This window comes from Oncorhynchus clarkii, chromosome 17 (assembly GCF_045791955.1).
Source record: "Oncorhynchus clarkii lewisi isolate Uvic-CL-2024 chromosome 17, UVic_Ocla_1.0, whole genome shotgun sequence".
Classification (NCBI taxonomy): domain Eukaryota; kingdom Metazoa; phylum Chordata; class Actinopteri; order Salmoniformes; family Salmonidae; genus Oncorhynchus; species Oncorhynchus clarkii.
The window spans coordinates 60394206-60415347 of NC_092163.1; the positions used below are offsets into that span (position 1 = coordinate 60394206).

Consider the following 21142-nt stretch of genomic DNA (forward strand, 5'->3'; position numbering starts at 1 on the left):
CCACTATTCTTTTAAAAATTCTCAATTTCTGTCAAATTGGTTGTGGATCATTACTAGACAACCATTTTCAGGTCTTGCCATAGATTTTTAAGTAGATTTAAGTCAAAACTCAGCCACTCAGGAACATTCATTGTCTTCTTGGTAAGCAATTCTAGTGTAGATTTGACCTTGTGTTTTAGGTTATTGTCCTGCTGAAAGGGTCTGGTGAAAAGCAGACTGAACTGAGTTTCCTCTAGGAGTTTGCCTGTGCTTAGCTCCATTCTGTTTCTTTTTTATTCTGAAATACTCCGCAGTCCTTAATGATTACAAGCATAGCCATAACATGATACTCAGTAATGTGTTGTATTGGATTTGCCACAAATATAACCCTTTGTGTTCAGGACAAAAAGTTAAGCACTTTGCCAAATGTTTTGCAGTATTACTTTAGTGCCTTATTGCGAACAGGATGCATGTTTTGGAACATTTATATTCTGTACAGGCTTCCTTCTTTTCACTCTGTCAATTAGGTGAGTATTGTGGAGTAACTATAATGTTGTTGATCCATCCTCAGTTTTCTCCTATCACAGCTATTAAACTCTGTATCTGTTTTAAAGTCACCATTTGTGATATCCCTGAGCGGCTTCCTTCCTCTTCGGCAACTGAGTTAGGAAGGACACCTTTATCTTTGTAGTGACTAGGTGTATTGATACACCATCCAAAGTGTAATTAATAACTTCACCATGCTCAAAGGTATAATAAACATCTGCTATTCCTTTAAGAAATCTACCAATACTGTAGGTGCCTTTCTTTGCGAGGCATTGGAAAATCTCCCTAGTCTTTGTGGTTGAATCTGTGTTTGAAATTCACTGTTTGACTAAGGAACCTTTACATATGAGTGTAATAATATAATAATAATCAATAATTTTTCTCTTTATTTAACCATTTTACATATTTATTTGTTCATCGAAAATTGTGAATAACTCACCACAGGTTAATGAGAAGGGTGTGCTTGAAAGGATGCACATAACTCTGCAATGTTGGGTTGTATTGGAGAGAGTCTCAGTCTTAAATAATTTTCCACACACAGTCTGTGCCTGTATTTAGTTTTCATGCTAGTGAGGGCCAATAATCCACTCTCACATAGGTTCTAGGTTGCAAAGGGCATCAGTGTCTTAACAGCGGTATACTCTGAGCACAGCCCAATCCAGAAATCTGTCAGTGGCTTCTGATTAAATTCAATTTTCACAGAACCGCATGTTGCAATTTTGATGAGGTTCTCTTGTTCAGATATCGGTAAGTGGACTGGATGCAGGGGCATGAAAGGGATAACAAATCCAGTTGTTTGTGTCATCCATTTTGGGTACCTGCTTAATTGTGCACCCAACTCACACAGGTACTTCGCTATATCACATTTGACATTGTCCGTAAGCTTAAGTTAATTTGCACAGAAAAACTCATACAAAGATGGAAAGACCTGTGTGTTGTCCTTATTAATGCAGACAGAGAGGAGCTCCAACTTCTTAATCATAGCCTCAATTTTGTCCTGCACATTGAATATAGTTGTGGAGAGTCCCTGTAATCCTAAATGCAGATCATTGAGGTGAGAAAATACATCACCCAGATAGGCCAGTCATGTGAGAAACTCATCATCATGCAAGCGGTCAGACAAGTGAAAATGATGGTCAGTAAAGAAAACTTTAACCCTAAGCTCGTCTCTCAATTATAAAAAACATGTCAATACTTTGCCCCTTGATAACCAGCGTACTTCTGTATGTTGTAAAAGCGTTACATGGTCGCTGCCCATATCATTGCATAGTGCAGAAAATACACAAGAGTTCAGGGGCCTTGCTTTAAAATGTCTTTCAAGCTGTCAGGCATTCCCTTGGCAGCAAGAGCCTCTTGTGGATGCTGCAGTGTACCCAAGTGGTGTCGGGAGAAACTGCTTGCACGCGCGTTACCACTCCAATATGTCTCCCTGTCATGGCTTTTGCGCCATCAGTACAGATACCAACATGAACAGCAGCTAAGTTTGGCTACATACGAACCATTAGTGGAATTCCCGCGAGAGAGTAACGGTTAATGTGATTGGATGTTAATTATTTGACTAGGCTACCTGTATATGACATTGTGTTGTTATTTCGCTGAACACTAGATGGTTGAATTTTATTTTTGGCAGTGAAACGAGGCTATTCAGGTGACAAAAAAAAACTCACCCAAATGTATAGCCCCATTGGAAAATATAACTTAACTGTTTGAAAATGTGAAGAAGAAAAAAATATATATGTATATATTTTTATGTGAATCACATTTTTATTTGGCGTACCCCTGACCGCATATGTGTACCCCAGTTTGGGAATACCTAGTGTAGAGAATCATTGTGAAATATATTTTCCATAACCAAAAATATTGTTGTTTCAGCTGTTTGAAGCTTGTGTACAAAACTGAAAGTAAAAGAGGCAAAAACAAAACTTAAGCATGGTAAGCATAGTAATAGCCACATAGAACAGATCTACCGCTTCTTAGACTTGCTTTGAAGTAGAATGCTAAATCTATAACTCACATTTCTATGGAAAATTGGTCGGGTCGCCCAAAAAGTTACATATTTCCACTTTAACACTATCAAAGTTTCATTCTACTGTAGAAATTGTGCTTGAATCAATAAAATATTAGCCACTTTCAATGTACCGAAACAAAACTGTGCAAGACTTAGTATGGAAAACTAACTGTGCAAGATATTTTGTTGTAGGCAGAGGGCATTGGAGTAGGATTCTATTGCATTGACAGGCATGACTCTACACAGGCCATGCGCCATAACTGCAGTAGGCCTATATGCAAATAGCCATTGCCATATATGGATCTGTGCCGTTCATTTGAACTGGACATTGTTTACAGCATGAGAGGTTGGGAGTAGATGCGCTTGTTTTGAGATCAAAGCGAGAGCTGCATGTAGCCACCTATGCACATTTGTTCATATTATTTGCTAGTTAGTGAGTTATTAGCCCAGTTATAGCAAATTTGTAGTCAACAATGGGGGAGTGGTTGCGTCGTACATGAGCACAAAATATATGCATTTCTAGCCATCTTCGAAAGTGAGTCAAGTAAAGAGCTTTTTTATGTCTTAAAGGGGTAATGTTGTATTTTGAGACAGTCTTGAATAAGCTTGTAGGGTTCTGTATTTGTTTTCTTAGGCAACCTTGTGTTCTGTTTGTGTTCGTGAACGTAGCCCTGTTTCTTTGTGTTATTAAAGGTAGCCCTGTCTTTAATTTGTGTGTGTGTTACTCACCTGTGTTAGTTACTCACCTGGTCTCATCAGCTCCTTATTTAGTTCAGTTCATTCTGTTTGTGCCTTTGAGGTATTGTTCATTTTGACTCTACTAAGCCTTTTCCTAGCTCGTTTGTGAGAACCAGTTATATAGCCTTCAATCCTCGTTTTGATTTGCCTACCTGTGTATGACCATTGCCTGCCTGTGACCACGATTCCTGCCTTCTGCGAAGGCGAAATAAACACGTGCTCTGCATGTGAATCTACACCTTTTTCTACCTGTGTATTCATTACAAAGCTATGTAGCTAAAAGACAGAGGGTAGCATAATGTGTCTTAATCTTTGAAATAACAGTATGGGAATAATTAATTATTTTATTTTGTAAAATGGTTTCTTGCATCAAACAACACAACCTGTAACGGTTTTCTTCCGCTGAAGGAGAGGAGGACCAAAATGCAGCGTGGTTAGTGTTCAACATCTTTAATATAGACGACAAACGAGAGCACTACAAAATACAAAACAATACATGTGAAAACCGAAACAGTCCTATCTGGAGCAATGACACAAAGACAGAAGACAACCACCCACAAACCAACACAAAACAAGCTACCTAAATATGGTTCCCAATCAGAGACAATGACTAACACCTGCCTCTGATTGAGAACCATATGAGGCCATACATAGAAACGGACAAACTAGACACACATAGAATGCCCACCCAGCTCACGTCCTGACCAACACTAAAACAAGGAAAACTCAAAAGAACTATGGTCAGAACGCGACAGTACGTGACAGATCCTGGCTGACTGACGGCTCTGGCAGATCCTGGCTGAATGGCGGCTCTGGCAGATCCTGGCTGAATGGCGGCTCTGGCGGATCCTGGCTGAATGGCGGCTCTGGCGGATCCTGGCTGAATGGCGGCTCTGGCGGATCCTGGCAGACTGGCGGCTCTGGCGGATCCTGGCAGACTGGCGGCTCTGCCGGATCCTGGCAGACTGGCGGATCCTGGCAGACTGGCGGCTCTGGCGGATCCTGGCAGACTGGCGGCTCTGGCGGATCCTGGCAGACTGGCGGATCCTGGCAGACTGGCGGATCCTGGCAGACTGGCGGCTCTGGCGGATCCTGGCAGATTGGCGGCTCTGGCGGATCCTGGCAGACTGGCGGCTCCTTGCAGACTGGCGGCTCTGGTGGCTCCTTGCAGACTGCCGGCTCTGGCGGATCCTGGCAGACTGGCGGCTCCTTGCAGACTGGCGGCTCTGGCGGCTCCTTGCAGACTGCCGGCTCTGGCGGCTCCTTCCAGACTGGCGGCTCCTTGCAGACTGGTGGCTCTGGCGGCTCTTTACAGACTGCCGGCTCTGGTCGCTCCTTGCAGACTGGCGGCTCTGGCCGCTCCTTGCAGACTGGCGGCTCTGGCGGCTCAGGACAGGCGGGAGACTCTAGCAGCTCTGGACAGGCGGGAGACTCTAGCAGTTCTGGACAGGCGGGAGACTCTAGCAGCTCTGGACAGGCGGGAGACTCTAGCAGCTCTGGACAGGCGAGGCGCACTGTAGGCCTGGTACGAGTTGCAGGCACTAGTGGTACTGGGCCGAGGACACGCACCTCAGGGCGAGTGCGGGGAGGAGAAACAGGGAGTATTGTGCTCTGGACACGCACAGGAAGCCTGGTGCGGGGGGCTGCCATCGGAGCGCTGGTGCGTGTAGGTGGCACTGGATAGACCGGACCGTGCAGGTGCACAGGAGCTCTTGAGCACCGAGCCTGCCGAACCTTACCTGGCTCGATGCCCACTCTAGCCCGGCCGATACGAGGAGCTGGTATGTACCGCACCGGGCTATGCACCCGCACTGGAGACACCGTGCGCTCCACAGCATAACACGGTGCCTGCCCGGTCTCTCTCGCTCTCCGGTAAGCACAGGAAGCTGGCGCAGGTCTCCTACCTGGCTTCACCATACTCCCTGTGTGCCCCCCACCAATACATTTTTGGGGCTGCCTCTCGGGCTTCCTACCGCAGCGCCGTGCTCGTTTTGCCAACTCCATTCTCCTGTAACCCTCCTCGCACTGCTCCAGTGAATCCCAGGCGGGCTCCGGCACTCTCCCTGGGTCAACCGTCCAACTGTCTATCTCTTCCCAAGTTGTATAGTCCAGATTCTGCTCCCATGTCCAGAAATCCTGACATCGCTGCCTCTCCTGCTCCTGCCCGTTACCACGCTGCTTGGTCCTGTTGTGGTGGGTGGTGCTGTAACGGTTTTCTTCCATCGAAGGAGAGGAGGACCAAAATGCAGCGTAGTTCGTGTTCAATATGTTTAATAAAAGACGATAACGTGAACACTATACAAATACAAATTAACAAACATGGCAAAACCCGAAACAGTCCTATCTGGTGCAGAGAACACAAAGACAGGAAACAACCACTCACAAACCCCAACACAAAACAAGCTACCTAAATATGGTTCCCAATCAGAGACAATGACTAACACCTGCCTCTGATTGAGAACCATATCAGGCCATACATAGAAACGGACAAACTAGACACACAACATAGAATGCCCACCCAGCTCACGTCCTGACCAACACTAAAGCAAGGAAAACACAAAATAACTATGGTCAGAGCGTGACACAACATTTTCAGTCACCTCCTTGTCTGGATGACAAGTGGATAAACAGATTAATGTCAAGCCCTGCATGTTTTTTTCTAAAGTGTCCTGGAATGCAGGCCTACATTGAACACCAAACATTTACTTCTACTGTAGACTGGGTGATAGAACAGCTATTTCCATGTAAAAATGCAATGGGATGCATTTTTTCAATTGTTGTTGATGGTAGGATACTCTCAGTGGTGGAAAAAGTACCCAATTATTATACTTAAATAAAAATAAATATACCTTTAAAAGAAAATGACTCAAGTAAAAGTGAAAATCACCCAATAAAATACTACTTGAGTAAAAGTCAAAGTATTTGATTTTCAATGTACTTAAGTATCAAAAGTAAATGTAATTGCTAAATTATACTTAAGTATCAAAAGTTAAAGTATAATTAATTTCAAATTCCTTAAACATCCTCTCAATGTCATCTGCGTTTATTTCCAGCAAACTTAACATGTGTTAATATTTGTATGAACATAACAAGATTCAACAACTGAGACAAACTGAACAAGTTCCACAGACATGTGACTAACAGAAATGTAATAATGTGTCCCTGAACAAAAGGGGGGTTGAAATCAAAATCAAGTAACAGTCAGTATTTGGTGTGGCCACCAGCTGCATTAAGTACTGCTTTGCATCTCCTCCTCATGGACTGCACCAGATTTGCCAGTTCTTATGGTGAAATGTTACCCCACTCTTCCTGTAAAGGCTTTCCTCCTCTTTGTCTGAAGAGGAGAGGCGAGAAGGATCGGAGGACCAATATGCGGTGTGGTAAGTGTCCATGGTTCTTTTAATAAGAAATACTCAACATGAACACAACTGATACAAAAACAATAAATGTGAAACGAACGAAAACCAAAACAGTACCGTGTGGTGAAAAACACAGACACGGAAACAACCACCCACAAAACCCAACACAAAACAGGCTACCTAAATATGGTTCCCAATCAGAGACAATGACTAACACCTGCCTCTGATTGAGAACCATATTAGGCCAAACATAGAAATAGACAAACTAGACACTAGAATGCCCACCCAGCTCACGTCCTGACCAACACTAAAACAAGGAAAACACAAGAACTATGGTCAGAACGTGACACTTCCACCAAAGCACCTGCAAGTTCCCAGACATTTCTGGGGGGAATGGCCCTAGCCCTCGCCCTCCGATCCAACAGGTACCAAACTTGCTCAATGGGATTGAGATCCGGGCTTTTCGCTGGCCATGGCAGAACACTGACATTCCTGTCTTGCAGGAAAACACGCACAGAACGAGCAGTATGGCTGGTGGCATTGTCATGCTGGAGGGTCATGTCAGGATGAGCCTGCAGGAAGGGTACCACATGAAGGAGGAGGATGTCTTCCCTGTAATGCACTGAATTGAGATTGCCTGCAATGGCAACAAGCTCAGTCAGATGATGCTGTGACACACCACCCCACCCCTTAATTGCCTACCGTCTGTAAGCTGTTAGTGTCTTAACGACCGTTCCACAGGTGCATGTTCATTAATTGTTTATAGTTCATTGAACAAGCATGGAAAACAGTGTTTCATCTTTTGACAATGAAGATCTGTGAAGTTATTTGGATTTTTTCGAATTATCTTTGAACGACTGTCACACCCTGACCATAGTTTGCTTTGTATGTTTCTATGTTTTGGTTGGTCAGGGTGTGATCTGAGTGGGCATTCTATGTTGGATGTCTTGTTTGTCTATTTCTATGTCTGGCCTGATATGGTTCTCAATCAGAGGCAGGTGTTAGTCATTGTCTCTGATTGGGAACCATATTTAGGTAGCCTGGGTTTCACTGTGTTTTTGTGGGTGATTGTTCCTGTCTCTGTGTTTTGCACCAGACAGGGCTGTTTTTTGGTTTTCCACGTTTATTGTTTTGTAGTGTTCGTGTTTATCTTTGTTTATTAAACATGAATCAATATAATCACGCTGCGTTTGGTCCGCCTCTACTTCACCCCAGGAGAATCCTTACAACGACAGGGTCCTGAAAAAGGGACTTTTATTATTATTTTTGTTTTGTTTATTAAGCAAACCAGACAGCACCATTTTCTTGTTTTTTATTTACTCACGGATAGCCAGGGGCCCACTCCAACACAAACATAATTTACAAAGCATTTGTTTTTAGTGAGTCTGCCAGATCAGAGGCAGTAGGGATGACCAGGGATGTTCTCTAGATACGTGGGTGAATTGGACCATTTTCCTGTCCTGCTAAGCATTCAAAATGTCACGAGTGCTATTGGGTGTCAGGAAAAATGTATTGAGTAAAAAGTAAATAATTTCCTTTAGTTATGTAGTAAAGTAAAAGTTGTCAAAAATATAAATAGTAAAGTAAAGTAACCCCAAAAAACTACTTAGGTACTACTTTAAAGTATTTTTCCTTCAGTATTTTTCACTACTGGCCACTCTGGTAGGCCTACATTATGATTAAATAGCCATAGTAGCCTACTTGGCCACTGTTAAAACTGGAACATAAGGTGGTTACAGCCACAGTGTTCACCGAATTTTCGCAATGTTCAAGTTTGCGCTTAGTGGACCTGAAATTTGCTCAGTGCCGAAAAGAATTAGAGCGAACATTGGTACAGGCTGCAATTTGTTGTGCGTCCCCCACGCTTCTGCAGCGTCATCACATCGACTGTTCCCAAGGCCTGAGCGCCCATTTTGATGCAGGAAATATCGTCCCCTCTCCAGAAGCAGGCAATCCGAGTGATTCCTATGACGAAGATTCAGGACAATACATTATGGGGTATTGTGTGTAGATTTCTGATTGTTTGTATTTATTTAGTACATTTTAAGGTTAAGGCTGTAACATAACAAAATGTGGAAAAAGTCAAGGGGTCTGAATACTTACTGAAGGCACTGTACCTCTTTTCACTCCTTCAGCGAGCAGTTGTTACAGTCATACATTTTCAGATCAGTGTGTATGAAGGAGAGGATACAAGGAAAGAACTATTGAGATGCATCTTTGTAGTACAACATACTTCCTTCAAACCACGGAGGCAAAAATAAAGTAATAATCCAACAAGTTATAGGCCCATCACTCCTCAGGGAACATGGGCCATGGACCACTGCTGTCCATCCCACTCTGTTCTGGGCATTTCTCTCTGATTTCTTCCATCCTATGTCTGTTTTGTTGATTCCCGATTCAACCTTTCATGAACATGTGTTCCGTGGGGGGCCTCTTTTTCCATTTCTCTTGTAGATTCCAGGTAAGAGATGGTCTTGAGATGTTGGAGGGGGGCTTTTGGAGAGTATGTCTGATCCATGACACATGTTCTCCTCCTGACATCCTCGAAGATACGTTTTTCAATTAGAAGAGGCAGCCAGGGTGAAGTAAAAGGGGATGTTTGGGATGTAGCTAGTTCCTTCTGTTTACAAAATTATACATTGTGAAAAACTTTCTTCAAGATCAATATCTTTGTAGGAGGAGAGCTTGACACACTTTCTTTCCCCAGGTTTTGCCCTCAGCCCTCGGCCCTCACCTCCAATTCCAGACCTGCAGGCCCACAGCAGCTAATGGTCATTCTCTTCTGTACTTTCATGGGAGGTAGATTGTAATGTGATGGCAGAGGAAATGTGTTACATAATTTATCATTGGATCTGGATACATATACTGTACCTGGTTTGAGACAGATAGTGAGATGATAGATGATGTTCAAGGCTGAGTTTGGAGCAGAGCTTCTGTGTGCAGTGGTGTAGACTACTAGGAGTGATATAACTTCCTCCAAGCTGCCAAGTCCAGTTTTTTAACACTAATCTGTCTCATGAGGTTTAACTTCTATATACCTTTTCATAGGTATTTAAAAGCATCTCACTGGAGAACTACAGAAAGAGAGATCTTCCTTCAAAGGGATGTTTGATCTTTTGCATGCTTTCTGTCTTTAATTTTGTTGTCATTACATCATGAAATATACCAGATACAAATGAATACATGAAATCAACATTTTTTTGGGGAGTGCATATCTGAAGTAGTACAATATACTTTCTTCAAACTATGGAGGCAGAAACAAAGTAATAATCCAACAAGTGTCCATCCCACTCTGTTCTGGGAAGTTCTCTCTGATTTCTTCCATCCTATGTCTGATTTGTTGTTTCCATCAACATGTGTTCCGTGGATGCCCTTTTTTTCAGTTTCCCTCGTTGGTTCTAGGAAAGAGATCTTGTGATGTTGGAGGGGGGCTTTTGCTTTCTTTCTGTCTTTAATTTAGTTGTCATTACGTCATGAAATATACCCGATACCAATCAATACACGGAAGCACAGTTTTTCCCCTATAGCTGTAGGATTCTCTTCTACCATTGCCACAGAGGGTTTGTATTTTTACAATGGCAATGATAACCTATGCGATATTAAACTGCAGACCTGCATTTGTCACAGCCTGTGATTTCTCCCTATAGTCCCAGATAGAGTTGGTAACACCCCATTAGTCCTGGCCTCAGATGAAGGACAATTTTGTGTTTCCTGAAACTTGTTTTTTTTTAAAGCAGATTCAGCCACCCTTTTATATCTGAAATCCAGTGGAGGCTGGTGGGGGGCTATAGGAGGACGGACTCATTGGAATGGCTGGAGTATCATTGGAACGGAATCAAATACATCAAACATATGGAAACCATGTTTGACTCCATTCCGTTAATTCCATTCCAGCCATTACAAAGAGTCCGTCCTCCTATAGCTCATCCCACCAGCCTCCTCTGCTGCAGTCCCCTGGGCCGTAGGGTTCGGGAGCACAAAAAGCTATTGCATTACTACTATAAGGACAGGATGTGTGCTAAATCACATTAAATGTTATTGTTTCTCATTCTACCAACAACTCCCTTAGGTTTTATTATTATTATGATGATGATGATGATGATGATGATGAATATTAAGGTACTCCAGTAGGGGAGAGTGTGGTAAATTGAGCAAAAGGGGGAAGTTGTTTCTAGGAAACAATACACAAAATGTATAATTTGACCAAATATTTAGGAAGAAGTCATCATTTAATGGAGTCTGTGAAGGAAGAAAACCACATGGAAAAAGTGGTAAGCAAGTTAGGTCTCAAAAAAGTATTTTCACCAAGTCAAATTAATTGATTGTGTTAGAGGTTTCATGATGCTTGTGTAAAAACCAAAGTAGATAAGAGTGTTCTATTTAGCAGTTGGAGTTTCTATAAGCTTCAATATGAGGTCCTGAACCTAGCATGAAAGTGCATCATTGTAGCTGTGTGGACTAATATAGTCAAAATCTTTGCCTTGGGGTAAACTGAGCCAATGGTATGGGGTATGTTGCGCCCATGGCAACAGTGTTTTCTTCCAAGGCGTAATGCTAGGCATTATCGCTAGGATATGAGGTAACAACAGGGCATGGCCTAAGTTACAAGTGTAAAAACAAAAGTACAAAGTGTTTGCTAGGGGTTGAGCCTCTGTTAAAATATGCTTAAAATGATTAAGACAAAAACTATTGTGATTGTGTTGAATTGTGTTTGGGAAATAAGGAGAGACATGGTTTTTAAAAGCTACTGGTAATATTTCTGTCATGCCTGCTCCTGCTTGAGCGCCAGGCTCCCCAGCATTACGCACTCCTACCATCATCATTACACAGACCTGCCTTCCCCCCATCACACGCATCAGCGATTATTGGACTCACCTGGTCTCAAACACATCTGTCATTACCTTCCCTATATCTGTCTGGTTCCCTGCTCTGTTCCCTGCTTCGGCATTGATTGTTATTTGTCTTTGTATACCCGTGTGCTGACGCTGCTCCTGTCTTGTTTCATGTCTGTTCCTGATTAAATGTTTGACTCCCCGTACCTGCTTCTCATCTCCGGTGTCGGTCCCTACAATTTCATTCATTACAGAAATGTGTAGGCAGTGTAACTTACCCTGTCCTCCGGCTTAATTTGCCCCATACCCGGGGTAAGTTGTGCCAAGAGACCTCTTTTATTGGACAAGCTATGTTTTCAAAACTGTATTGTTTACATTAATTCTGATTATTTCCAGGGATACACAACATCCTGAAATACACTATATGACCAAAAGTATGTGGACACCTCTTCAAATTAGTGGATTTGCAATCTCCATAGACAAACATTGGCAGTAGAATGGCCCCTACTGAAGAGATCAGTGACTTTTAACGTGACACCGTCATAGGATGCCACCTTTCCAACAATTTAGTTCGTAAAATTTCTGCCTTGCTAGAGCTGCCCCGGTCAACTGTATGTGCTGTTATTGTGAAGTGGAAACGTTGAGGAGCAACAACAGCTCAGCCGCGAAGTAGTAGGACAGACAAGCTCACAGAACGGGACCGCCGAGTGCTGAAGTGCTGTAGCGAGTAAAAATCGTCTGTCTTCTGTTGCAACACTCACTACCGAGTTCCAAACTGCCTCTGGAAGCAACGTCAGCACAAGAACTGTTTGTCGGGAGCTTCATGAAATGGGTTTTCATGGCCGAGCAGCCGCATAAAAGCCTAAGATCTCCATGCGCAATGCCAAGCGTCGGCTGGAGTGGTGTAAAGCTCACCCTCATTGGACTCTGGAGCAGTGGAAACGCGTTCTCTGGAGTGATGAATCACGCTTCACCATCTGGCAGTCCGACGGACGAATGTGAGTTTGGAGGATGCCAGGAGAACGCTATCTGCCCCAATGCATAGTGCCAACTGTAAAGTTTGGTGGAGGTGGAATAATGGTCTAGGGCTGTTTTTCATGGTTCGTACTAGGCCCCATAGTTCCAGTGAAGGGAATTGCAGCATACAATTATATTTTAGATGATTTTGTGCGTCCAACTTTGTTGCAACAGTTTGGGGAAGGCCCTTTCCTGTTTCAGCATGTCAATGCCCCCATGCACAAAGTGAGGTCTATATAGAAATGGTTTGTCGAGATCGGTGGGGACGAAATTGACTGGCCTGCACAGAGCCCTGCCCTCAACTCCATCAAACACCTTTGGGATGAATTGGAACACAGACTGCGAGCCAGGCCTAATCATCCAACATCAGTGCCCAACCTCACTAATGCTCTTGTGGCTGAATGGAAGCAGGTCGCCGCAGCAATGTTCCAACATCTAATGGAAAGCCTTCCCAGAAGAGTGGAGGCTGTTATAGCAGCAAAGGGGGGACCAACTCCATATTAATGTCCATGATTTTGGAATGAGAAGTGTATCGAGCAGGTCTCCACATAATTTTGGCCATGTAGTGTATATGGAGACATCTTTGTTAGAAAGAATACTATGTTTCCCTGTAAAAAATGGCTTCTTACCCCACTCCCTACTAACTCTCATATCTCCCTCAATGATTCAATCTTAGACATCACAGTTTTGTAACACCTCTGTACGTAAGCGTAGTACAGCCGCTGGCAAGAGGTCTGGATCTTTATGGCGTAGGTTGTGTGATTGCCCTGTTACTGCAGGGTTGCTGGGTCAAGCCCCACTCTAGCTGGTCTTCCTCAACTGCTACAGAATTATAATTCTTGCCTAATGAAACTCTCCCTGTTGGGTCTGTGATTACGGATATTGTTTTCTCTAATGGCAGCATTTCCTCAGACTCATTTAGGTCTGGTTTGAGTGGTGTTTCTTGGCACTTACAGTACCAGTCATAAGTTTGAACACACCTACTCATTCCAGAGTTTTTCTTTATTTGTACTATTTTCAACATTGTAGATTATTAGTGAAGACATCAAAACTATTAAATAACACATGGAATCATTTAGTAACCAAAAAAGTGTTAAACAAATCAACCTTGAATGAAAAAAAAACCTTGAATGAGTAGGGTGTGTCCAAACTTTTGACTGGTACTGTACATCAATGTCATTGGAAGAGAACGTTAGCTGGTGGTGCTCAGAATGGTGTAGTTTTGTAGGTTCTTGATGTTGTGAGGTTGTTTATGGCATGTTCTGGGGTTTCCTGTGGTATGGTTTTGTGTACATTATAGCTAGGTGTGTGTGTGTGTGTGTGTGTGTGTGTGTGTGTGTGTGTGTGTGTGTGTGTGTGTGTGTGTGTGTGTGTGTGCGTGCGGAGTCCTATCTTCAGCTGGGGTAAGAAGAGAACACACTGAATAAAGAAACTGATAGGTGACATCATATCCATATCTCTCTCTCTTTATCCCGTGTCTCTCGCTTTTTTCATATCACTTTTCTCTCTCACAATATTAGTTGTTTTACTTTATGAAAAAGGGAGGGAGGGAGAAAGAGAGAGAGGTAGAAAACACACAACCCTGTTCAGTCTCTGTGGAGCATCTTCTTCGGTTTCACGGGATGAGAGTGAGAGCTACTAGAAAACATTTTGTGTAACAAAGTTGGATTGTAATTTTCTTTTCAAATGTGTATGGTTATATTTGCACCGGTAAGTTACATTTTCATACACTCTACATACTGCAGTTGATTAGGTGTGGTCAGATATTCAGTTGCAAAATGTTTAATGAAATTCAACAAATGTATTTCAGCATTGAGGTCCTAATGATAAGAGAATACCATGCCTCTCCCTTAAGAAATAATTGTAAAATTGTTGAGATTTAGAAAAGTTGATAGAGTGATTAGGCTGTGTAATGTTCTGCATGATCAACTAAAGTTGGTGCAATGTAAATGGAGATGTGTAATTCTTAGTGCGACACTAGTGTTCAATCCAGCATCAGTTTCACATTGGTCTGTAAGATATTGTAGCGATCCTCGCTATATGAGCCACATTACAATTCCCACCAGGTGGGTTAACCCTATTGACGTGATGTTTAGGGTGTTTGCCTTTCACGCCAGAGACCTGGGTTCACTTCCCTACCTGCCGTTTGTTACATTATCTTCCTGGTTTGACTTGCTGTCCCACTACATGGCTTTCTGAGGAGAAATGCCTGTGTTGTCCTTTGAAGTGACTAGATATGAGAGCTTACTAATAACCCTCTCTCAGTGCAGGCAGTGATGAGCCTTTCCATCATGTCTTGCTCTCTCTAGCCCAGGGTTTCCCAAACTCGGTCCTGGGCGGCAGGGTAGCCTAGTGGTTAGTAACCGGCGTTGGACTAGTAACCGGAAGGTTGCAAGTTCAAATCCCCGAGCTGACAAGGTACAAATCTGTCATTCTGCCCCTGAACAGGCAGTTAACCCACTGTTCCTAGGCCGTCATTGAAAATAAGAATTTGTTCTTAACTGACTTGCCTAGTTAAATAAAGGTAAAATAAATACAAATTCAAGCTTTGATTATTTCAATCAGCTGTGTAGTGCTAAGGCAAAAAAAACAAATGTGCACCTAGTGGGGGGAAACCCCTACTTACAGCCTGTAAACCCTCATCAGTGCCTTTACTCATCCTCTCAATTATTTCTGACCAAGATAATATTTTTTTTTTTAACCAGGCAAGTCAGTTAAGAACAAATTCTTATTTTCAATGACGGCCTAGGAACAGTGCTGCCTGTTCAGGGGCAGAGCGACAGATTTGTACCTTGTCAGCTCGGGAAAATGAACTTGCAACCTTTCAGTTACTAGTCCAACGCTCTTAACCACTAGGCTACCCTGCCGCCCTTTACAGTGAGCCTCTCTCAATCCTTCCCTTCTCTCCTTTCCTCTGCTCTACTACTGGTGGGTTCATTTTAACAAAACGTTAGACAGAGGATCATTCAGTCTGCACAGACAAATTATATTATGAGCTTGCTAATGATAACTATTACTGCTCCCAGAGCTCTGGATGCAGGGCTGAAAATGAGACTATGGATGAGTAGTGCTTATACATGTGAATCTAAGTTTCCTAGTTCTCATGGTAGTTGAGTGTTTGGCTCAGTAGCAGCATGGGAATTATTTCTCAGGCTCTGTTTGGAGGATCCCCATAGAAACGAACCTGATATATATTTCAGCCAACAGACTGTGTGTGTGTGTGTGTGTGTGTGTGTGTGTGTGTGTGTGTGTGTTGATGTATGTGCATATGCATGTTATGTCATGTGTATGTGTGGCAGTGTATGCATGTCTCCATAGCACTAGTCGTTTTTTCAGAGATGAATCTACAGTCTCTGCAGCCACCCCTGGGAGAGGAGAAGTTGTGGTCTAATGATGTCCAGGAACTTCTCTTGAGTCTGCGGGTGATGAGGTCATCATTGGGCGCAAGAGGACTACAGAGGATGTCTCTGTCACGCTGACTGCTCTCTCTCTCCAGTCTGTCAGTACAGTACTAATGACTGCCGTCTGCTATATGGGTGTCTTGTCAAAGAAACCTAATGTATTTTGTTATTGCATGTTATGTGTCCAGACACCTGACGTGTCTGGAACTATAGCTGTAGCTACTCTCAATGAGAATGGGGAACAGGTTGAAGGAGCAGATAGCTGATTTGAGCGATTGATATTGTCAGATGGTTTTTATGCCGCATGTTGTTACCCTATTATCCTAGCTGGAATGGTCCAGGTCCAAGTGTTAATAATTCTTCTGTGTCTGTTTGTTTCATAACGGAACATTGGCATCTGAGTCATCTACTGAAATCTAATTCCCACTCATGATGAGACTTTGCTTTTGTATTAGTTTTGCAAGCAGGCGGTGAGAGGCCTAACCTCTCAGTATGATCCCATTCTGTTCTCAGTGCTTGGCTAATGTACTTCATCAGGCCTGTAACTTACAGAGGTCGTTCACATTGAAAATGGTTTATTTTCTCTCTCTCTCCCTATTTCTCTGCCTGTCTCACTATCTCAATCTGTCTCACTCTTTGGTGGGTGGGTACTCCAGACATTGCTGTCAGTAGCCGTAGCCATGTCACTGCCTCTTTGTCTAACTGCAGTGAGAATCCACCACAGAGAGAGTGGTGCTGGATATGTATTACCTGTATGTGTGGGAGGGGGCCTAATTGAAATTGAGCACTGCTTTGCCTGCTGGAAGACCAACAAAATCCTTGGGAGGGATTAGATCTGCACGCTTTGGTGTTCTTGTTTATCTTTGACTTAACAACTGATGGATGCATAAATAATTGGGAGGAAATTACAACAAGGCCCTTGTGTTCTTAGTGATCACAATACCCTCTCAGACGTTCAACAGATGAGTCATTAAGCCCATTGCATTCAAAATGCTGTTTTTCCTGTGTTCTGTATCATATTGTACAACAGCTGATGAAACTAACATTGTAAAAGTGTGAACAAATTTGATCAGTGTTATTTCCTCATAGTTGCTGGTAGAAAGTACAATTTACACAGGACCTTCTAACCAGCAGGTTTTGCATGGTTGGAGTTTTGTCTTGCCTGGTGACATCACCGGCAGTATAAGTTCCATGCAGCCATTTTTATCTCCATATCAAATAATTTTCAGTTAAAGGCATACTTTGGGATTTTGGCAATGAGGCCCATTATCTACTTCCTTAGAGTCAGATGAAGTCGTGGAGTTTCACGAGCCAATGCTAACTGGCGTTCGCAGCATGCAGATATTCATAGACTTCCAATCATTGCGCTAACACTTAGTTAGGGGAAAACTGAAAATCAGCTGTTATTGGCAGAGAGGTTTGGATCTCTGTCTTATTGGTCTAACTAATTTCCCGCCCGGTGATGTCACCATCCAGGCCAAAACTCCATCCCACCAAAACAGGTTGAAATTTCAGGTGGTCTTTTCAAAAAGCTCTTACACAAAAAACATTACCATCATTTTCACAATTTCACAGTATTATTCCAACCTCAGTGTGGAACTATATATAACACACAGGAAAAATCTCATCTTTGACTGCACTAGGCCTTTAATGGACCAATAAAGACAGTTCCAAGCCTCTGCCAAGCCTCTGCTAAACAGCTAATATTGTTTATTTTTGACTATTTTAATGGAAAACTATTACAGTAAGGTACATGTATATAATTGTTAACCAGAAATTATTTGATATTGAGATAATAAAAAAAACAGATGCATTGGGCCTTTAAATAATCAGGCTAATTACTCCTGAACAGAGTTCCAATTCAATAATTTTGTTGTTTTTGTTTGTTTGTCTCTCAATAGCTTTTTGCCATTTTTGCATTTGCAACATGTGGAGGCTACAGTGGACAGCTGCGGGTTAGCGTTGACTGTCAGCTTGACAAGGCCAGCAGCAACCTCAGTATTGGCATTGATTTTGCCTATCCTTTTAGGTAAGACCCTTTCTAGACACTTTCTAGTAACATTTAAGACACATAATAGTAATGCAACTCGAGGACAAGCACATTTGGGTTAGAGGCATTTTTTCTCCATTTCCAGCGCAGCCCCATGAATGTTTAATGAACCCAAAGAGATTAGGAGCCATCTCTAACTCTGTTGCTCCTCATTCAAATTCCTTTGCTGTCTGTGTTTCTGTGTGTATGTGTGTGCGTGCACACATGTGCTTTTCAACACCAGCCTAGCGGGATAATATTTGAGACAATTTGAGATGTAATTTCTAACACCATATGCAAGATTTAGTCGAGCCAATTAAGATCCATCTGTGTGGCACTCTGAAAGCTATTATGCAGCCAAACAAAGGGGTAGTGATTAGCACCAGACAAGATGTCTAAAATGCTTTCAGTGGTCGCTTTGCTAATATTCACTCAAGGCACACAAAATAAGATAATCAGCAGTCTGTTGATGTCTTTTAACAGACTTAATCTCTCCATTGTTTAAAGAGTGGCTACAGGTGTTTTAGACTCCTCTTTTCTCCACTCTGTGTCAGGTTGCACCAGGTGTCCTTTGAGGCTCCGCTGTGTGATGGGAGGAGGAGGGAGAGTCTCTTCCTCATTGGGGACTATTCTTCCTCAGCTGAGTTCTTTGTCACCATTGCTGTGTTTGCCTTCCTCTACTCCCTCATGGCCACCATAGTCTACATCTTCTTCCAGAACAAGTACAGAGAGAACAACCGAGGCCCTCTCATCGTGAGCTGCTCACCTTTTCCGTGTTCAAACCTCCACTGATTATATTTCCTTTTGAATAAGATAGTATGCTATGTGTTTGTACTGCTTCCATGCTGCAATATATGTTGTATAATGTACCCAGTCCCTGCACCTTTCACATCTGCTGGTTGTGCAAACAGCAACTTGATCACTATTCAGTAATATGTCCCCTTCCCCTCTCAGGACTTCATAGTGACCGTGGTGTTCGCCTTCATGTGGCTGGTCAGTTCTTCGGCCTGGGCCCAGGCCTTGTCGGACGTCAAGGTCGCCACAGATCCAGATGAGGTGCAGGAGCTCATATCTGCCTGTAAGGTCATGACCAACAAGTGTGGCTCAGTGCAAGGACCCCGTTGGTCAGGCCTTAACACCTCTGTGGTACGACAGACTGTGAACCACACACTACCACACCACAACACACACACCACATGTATGGTTTGTTTTGTTGTGATATACTCTGTCTCTCCCCAGGTGTTTGGCTTCCTAAACTTCGTTCTGTGGGCAGGAAACATCTGGTTTGTTTTCAAGGAGACTGGCTGGCATAAGGGAGGACCTGCTCGGTACGCTGGAGCGCCACCCGAAAAACAGGCCGCGACCTTCAGCCAGCAGCAGCCCTACAACCAGGGCAGCTTCGACCAGTCAGGAGGCTACAGCGGCCAGGGAGACCGGGAGCAGGCATCAGAATACAGTCCTGTGGGCGAACCCACCTCCTACTCCAATCAGATGTAGCCTTGCAGTCTGATTGGCACATCAGTGTTCTATAAGGGAAAATTCAATCAGGGGTTAAGGAAGGAAGGGGTTGAAGGGAGGGAGGGGGCATGAGGGGCTAGCTCAGTTTGATCCCTCTGATGCATCACGTTGTTGGTGTCCTGTTTGTGCAAAAACATTTAATAAATGTGTCCAAATGACCTACATGTAGTTCTTAGGTAAAAATATTCTGGTGCCAGAAAAGGTAAGTTGTCGATTGATACAGTTCCACGCGTTGTATTTTGAAGTATTGTACAAAATCTAGATTTTAATTACGTTTTTAGATGTTGTTTTCGTGAATGTTGTATTGCCTGTGGCTTGAGTCTGTTTACAGTTTATCTTTTTCTGTGCTAGGTGCAATGCCACAGACCTTTTTAACAAGACTTCTTTTTCAAACTGGTTTGTACTGTCGTGGAAGAGAAATGTGGTCTACGATTGTATAATTCTTGAAGTTTCCTATATAGTCTTGACAAAGTGCATGAAGTTGTGCTATGTGTTTCTATGCTTGTTTGTGCACATTCTAATAATGAAACTGGCAGGATTTAATCTCAGCGTTACAGCAAGGTAACAGTAGCAGTTTATTCCTCATTATTAGAATTTTATTTCATCGCTTGTATTTATTTATATATTTTTTCAAGACACCCTTTATAGTATACACTATATTTTAATAAATGTGTTTTTATTTTATATATTTAGAATGATTATTTAAATTGTATCAAGTTTTATTTCACTGCACTAAGGAAGAATTGTTCGTTTTTTGCCATGTTACACAAGATGCCCTTGATCATAAATGGGTTTTATGTATTGATTTGTGGGGAGTTTTTGATGTTGTTGTTAACAATTGTAAATGGGAAAAGTGTTTGTACCCGCTCTGTTTACAAATGGTTGCTCTTGATTCAAATGAAAGAATCATTTCATACACATCCTGGAGCTGGCTAGCTAGGCCCCAGTGAAAAAGGGCCAGAATAACTAAGTTGCAATTAAAACAGTGAGCTCAGCCAAGCTTGTCTGTATAACCATTCCTGAACACCCTCCATTTTATCTGTCGTGTTTTCTCTGTCTTGAATTTTTTAAACAAAGTCATTCAGGTTTGTACAACTTTTGGAAAGTTTGTGCAATGAATAAAAATAAGTCTAATGAGATGGTGTCTGATATTGATGATGATAATGAATTAACCACGTGTCTTCAGTGTCAAAGCATGTGGTAAAAAAACTCCATGTATGTACTTGCTCTTCTGTCCGTGTAACATTATAATTTGAACAATTTGAAAACCATTTACCAGTATTTGTAATCTGTTTATGATTACTGAGGGTGGAGGATATTTTACAAGCATTTTGAATAATGCTAATAAAGATGTTGGACAAATCCATTCATGGTATGTTCTCTTTCTCTCTCTCAGAGAGTTACACAAAGAGTGTCTTAGTGGACATGAGTAGACAGGTCAGTATCCCTAATGGGCCAGGCTAACTCCAGCACAGAGGTACCTGAGGTACCTGATTCACCCCTTACCCTGCCCTGACCCAATGCCCCAGGTAGAGCACCACCTTTAAACACACCTCAGCTTGGTTACCACAGGGATGGGAGGATGGGCAATGAACGTCTGTCAGATGGTTGAGCAGAAACAGCCTTTCCCAGAGACAGGCAGGCAGTTAAGTCTGTGGCCCTTTGTTTACCATTACCAGAGTGAAGGAATTCTACTAGCAAACAAACAAACCTAA

The 21142-nt window shown here is 42.7% G+C and overlaps 1 protein-coding gene across 2 annotated transcripts in view; it reads left to right on the forward strand.

The window, feature by feature from the left end:
• LOC139371205 (synaptoporin-like) overlaps positions 1-20793 on the forward strand; it is a 39548-nt gene extending 18755 nt beyond the window's left edge. Inside the window, exons 3-6 of one of the 2 annotated variants that reach the window (XM_071111393.1) lie at positions 17782-17909; positions 18464-18662; positions 18864-19055; positions 19149-20793. In XM_071111393.1, the coding sequence (XP_070967494.1) occupies positions 17782-17909; positions 18464-18662; positions 18864-19055; positions 19149-19406 (777 nt within the window). In that variant the 3' untranslated portion in view covers positions 19407-20793. Of the gene's footprint in view, positions 1-17781; positions 17910-18463; positions 18663-18863 lie in introns of both variants that reach the window. The other variant, XM_071111392.1, reaches the window with a different exon arrangement.
• Positions 20794-21142: the final 349 nt, after the last annotated feature.